Source organism: Chaetodon auriga, chromosome 3 (genome assembly GCF_051107435.1).
Source record: "Chaetodon auriga isolate fChaAug3 chromosome 3, fChaAug3.hap1, whole genome shotgun sequence".
NCBI classification, from domain to species: domain Eukaryota; kingdom Metazoa; phylum Chordata; class Actinopteri; order Chaetodontiformes; family Chaetodontidae; genus Chaetodon; species Chaetodon auriga.
The window spans coordinates 16,235,107-16,239,569 of record NC_135076.1 but is presented as its reverse complement, the minus strand read 5'-3'; the positions used below and the strand labels follow the sequence as shown (position 1 = coordinate 16,239,569).

Below are 4,463 nucleotides of genomic sequence, written 5' to 3'. Positions count from 1 at the left end.
CCTGTTTCTCTCTCTCTTTACCGCGCGTCTGCGCTTACATCTCTCCAACTGCAATAAAGATAAGGAAATGAAATTATGACCTGAAATCTAAAAAAGCCTTGAACGCTGTGGGGCGACCATAGGCGGGGAGGAGGAGGAGGAGGAGGAGGAGAAAGAGGAGGAGGCATCGGTCTGATCGTGTGAGCTCTCCGGGCTCAGAAATATCTCTGCTCTGGCTCACATTCCGATAAGGGAGCTCGATCCAGCTCTCTCTGTAGGCGTGGTTTTCCCAGGCTTTTAAAACAGCAGCTGCTATTTACCTTCCCCTCTAATGTAAACCACCGCCGCCGCCGCCACATACCCTCCCCTCACCCCTCCAGCCTCCTCCCCGGCCCGGCGGCCCCCCGGCAGCCCGGCGGCCAAACCTCCAACCACCGCACTCATAAAACATCCTGGCACGTGCTCCACATTCACAACACCGGCAGATGATTAAATGCCAAAATTTGTACCACAGAGTTGGGAACTACGGTGGTAAATAACATGGAAATGGAGTGTGCGCGTTTAATTTTATTTCCTCCTCTGAGGGTTGGCTAAATTGACGTTACTCTGGGACTATAATGGTTTTGTTTAAGGCTGTGTGTATCCGAGGGTTTTTATTTTTTTGTGAGTCATCTAGAGTTTCTTTCGCTAATGTCATTACTGAAGTTAACAGTGCTGTGAAGTTTGGTAGAAAACAAAACAAAACTTGTACCTCCATGGCACATGACTGAAACTCTGGGTGCCCGATAGCCTGCCACTTCCCACTGGGGTTTTTTTTTAAAACGGTGCAATAGTTTTGCTTTCCTTTTTCCTTCAGTGTGAACGCTTACCAGTTCATTTAAAACACCTAAATTATGCACGACCTGTAGCTTATAAGAGTTAGAAGGTGACTTTGCTTGTGGAGACAGGCCAAAGTGTAATCGGCACATTAATAAATAAAAGCTGATTTGATTGTGGGTGTTTGTGCTGAAACATTATTAGTATTAGTCGTAGTAGTATTAAATTCATGCTATATGCAGATGTGTAGTATTTATTTCACCACATCTTATAATATGATTATTTTTAAATAATTATTTGATTATTTTTTCTGCTGTTATCTCTTGTCTGTCCTCTGCCCGCTCCTGGCGGCGGTGCCCAGTCAGCGGCTCCACTGTTAATATGTAAACGGTACGATGATTGAAGACTGAAGGCAGTTTCCCCGGCTGTGCCCTGAACCCGGGCCTCGCGCCATTGGCCGCCAGCTCAAGCGGCCAAACAACCAATGGGAGGGCGCCGACCACGAGCCGTCCTCCCTCGGGCCGCGTGTCCCTCGCCCTGATTGGTGGAAAGTTACTGTGGGAAAGAAAGTTTGGGAAGTTTCACACGAGCCGTTCGCGTGCAGTGCGAGATATAAATACAAGCCACACGCGGAGAGCCCAACAGAGAGACTCCGCATCCGCTCCTGGTAGCCGCTGCCGCTGCGCACCGCTCTGACGGATTCTAACTTGATACATATCTCAGGATTTTTTTTTTCTGAGGGAGAGGACTTTTGAATATCGCACGCTGAAAACATTCATCGTCCTGTTTCTTTAACCAGTGGATCGTAATTTGCTGTGGTTTTGTGGGATATTTTCGATAAAGAAGATGCCTGCCGATATGATGGAAAAAACCTCCTCCTCCCCGGTCGCTGCAACCCCGGCAAGCATGAACACAACTCCCGATAAACCCAAGACAGCGTCTGAGCACAGAAAGGTCGGTATCAAGCTCACATTGAAAAACAATTCCCCGCCAGTGTCATCTAAAAACAGAAAGCTTGAAACGTTTCATTTTGGACGCAATTTTGCACAAGCTGCGCATCCAAAGCGATGCCGCTCACTTTTACGCACGCAACAAGAAATTTAACAGTTGATGTCATTTTGTTTTCATCTGTAGTCATCCAAGCCAATAATGGAAAAGAGGAGAAGAGCCAGAATCAACGAGAGCTTGGGGCAGCTGAAAACGCTCATCCTGGATGCGCTCAAAAAAGATGTAAGTAGTCACTTAGCGTCCTGGTTATTAAAAGATTTCTAAAGCTGCTCCTGTCAAACAGCGAGAAAGTGAGCGCGTAATCCTAACCATGTGTGTTTTCCGTCCCCTCAGAGCTCCAGACACTCTAAACTGGAGAAGGCGGACATCCTGGAGATGACGGTGAAGCATCTCCGGAACCTCCAGAGGGCTCAGATGACCGGTAAGTCGCATTTCCCGGACTAATCTGTCTCATGACTGTGCGTTGTACAGCATGTCTGGGCTGCTCTAATAATCCCGATTCATCACCCCCTTCTATATTTTACACATTTTTACCAATTGTACATGTTAAACAATGTGTGCATATGAATATTCTGACTTAAATATCCCTTCCTGTTTTCTCTGCAGCTGCCCTGAACACCGACCCCACTGTCTTGGGAAAATATCGTGCCGGATTCAGCGAGTGCATGAATGAAGTCACCCGGTTCCTGTCCACCTGCGAAGGTGTCAACACCGAGGTCAGGACGCGGCTCCTCGGCCACTTGGCCAACTGCATGACCCAGATCAACGCTATGAACTACCCCAGCCAGCATCAGCACCAACATCAGCTCCCATCCACCGCCGGACCCACACACCCCTCCTTCGGCCAGTCCATGGTGCAGATCCCCAGCTCATCCCCGCAGGTCCTGCCCATGAACGCGGTGTCCTGTAAAGGAGGCTCGTCGCCGGCTAATTTACCCTCAGACGCCACCAAAGTGTACGGTGGTTTCCAGATCGTGCCTGCCACAGACGGACAGTTTGCATTCCTCATACCCAACGCGGCGTTTGCGCCAAACGGCCCCGTTATCCCCGTGTACGCCAACAACGTCGGCACGCCGGTCCCTGTACCGGCTGCGGTTTCCCCCGGAGCCCCTTCAGGCAACACGGACTCAGTGTGGCGACCCTGGTGAACAGCGGGAAAAGGACCATAAAGACTTTAAAATGACACTTAACAGTTCTCTCTTTGTTCAATGTTAGAAAGTTGTTTTGAATCTGTTTTTTTCTTGTAAAATGGAAAGAGTATGCACTATATTTGTACAGCTAACAAGGGAGTAAAGTTCATATTGAAATGAGATCTGTATTGTGGAAGTCCGTTCACTGCATTTTTTTATATATATATTTGAGTTGTCGTTTTTCTTTTTTTTTTTCTTTCTTTCTTTTTTACTGTGTGATGCCAAAGATATGTTCAATGCTCTTATGATGTTCTTCGTTTTGGAAGACAAATAAATTTGTAAAGATATGAAAAAACATGCTCTTGTTCCTGCGTTGTTTCTTGGGAAAACTAAACCTGATCTTCTTATTCATGCGTATAACTGCAAATATTACGAATTTGGCTGTTAATGTAGTTTAGTTGGTACTTAAGCTATATTATGTAGACTTGTCTGTACGTGTTAGAGGAAAACTGAGTGGTAGCACACAATTAGTGAGCTTACCAGAGGCTTTTCGACGCAATTACCCTATTTGTTATGTGAAAAGTATTTTCCATCGAGAGGGCTACTTACACGTGCAATCAACAAGTGTTTTTTGTGTTTTTAACTGCCTGTTGGACGCAAAAAGGGTCGAAAACGTTTCGAACCTCACACTTCTCTGAGCGAACAGCATCCGTGATAACACTTTGTGTTACTAAGAAATAGGAAGTATTGATAGGTGGGAAGAACTGTCCTCTAACCAGGAATGTTTATGGTCAAATCACTGCAAACAAACAAAAAGTGTGCTATTCATTAAGAGGCGTGTATGTTGCTGTAGTGTCTTTGAGCAAAATCACTGCATGCTCACTCCCTGTAAGTCACACTGAGCCAGACTGTCGGTAAATTGTTGTCTAATTGTAATTCTGTTAGCTAAATAAGTGAGTCAGGCAGGAGACTTTGGCTCTGTAAGTAATCAGACACAGGCGCGAGACTATCCACTGCTGTTTTTCACACTGATAGTCCAGCAGTCTCACCTCTCCCGGTGGAGACTTTGGAGCCTTACGGAGGTCACTTACGCCATCTAGCAGCGCAGAAGTGCATTGCAATCTGATTGGTATTTGTGTGATCAATGATTGGAGCGTGGATGCTCTGCTGTGGATGCACGTCTTAGAAAATGAACACAACCTCTGTTCTAATCTAAGAGAAGGTTATGGAAATGGGTAAATATTCTGATTAATACTCTGGAAGACACAGGAGCATTTTGTTGCAGGGGCTTGAGGATGTATTTATCTATCCTGAATTAGCTTTACCAGCCATTGCAGGGTTTGATCAAAACAATATGTCAGTTGAAGCTTTTGTTTGCATGCTCTGCACCTATTTTACTATGGCATAAAGCTATACGGCCTCTCATCAGTGCACATGCTGCAGAGGCCCTTTCCACTCAAAAGTTTCTAATTAGGAGACTTAATGAACTATCAACCAACCAACAATCTGAAGTGATCAAGTTGAAAAACA

At 45.8% G+C, this 4,463-nt stretch overlaps 1 protein-coding gene across 1 annotated transcript; it reads left to right on the top strand.

Annotated features, from left to right (window-relative positions):
• Positions 1-1,438: 1,438 nt before the first annotated feature.
• On the top strand, positions 1,439-3,282 carry her6 (hairy-related 6). Its single transcript, XM_076721920.1, has 4 exons — positions 1,439-1,749; positions 1,930-2,025; positions 2,137-2,224; positions 2,410-3,282. The coding sequence occupies exons 1-4, from the start codon at positions 1,642-1,644 to the stop codon at positions 2,949-2,951; spliced, it is 834 nt and encodes a 277-aa protein (XP_076578035.1). The 5' UTR covers positions 1,439-1,641; the 3' UTR covers positions 2,952-3,282.
• Positions 3,283-4,463: the final 1,181 nt, after the last annotated feature.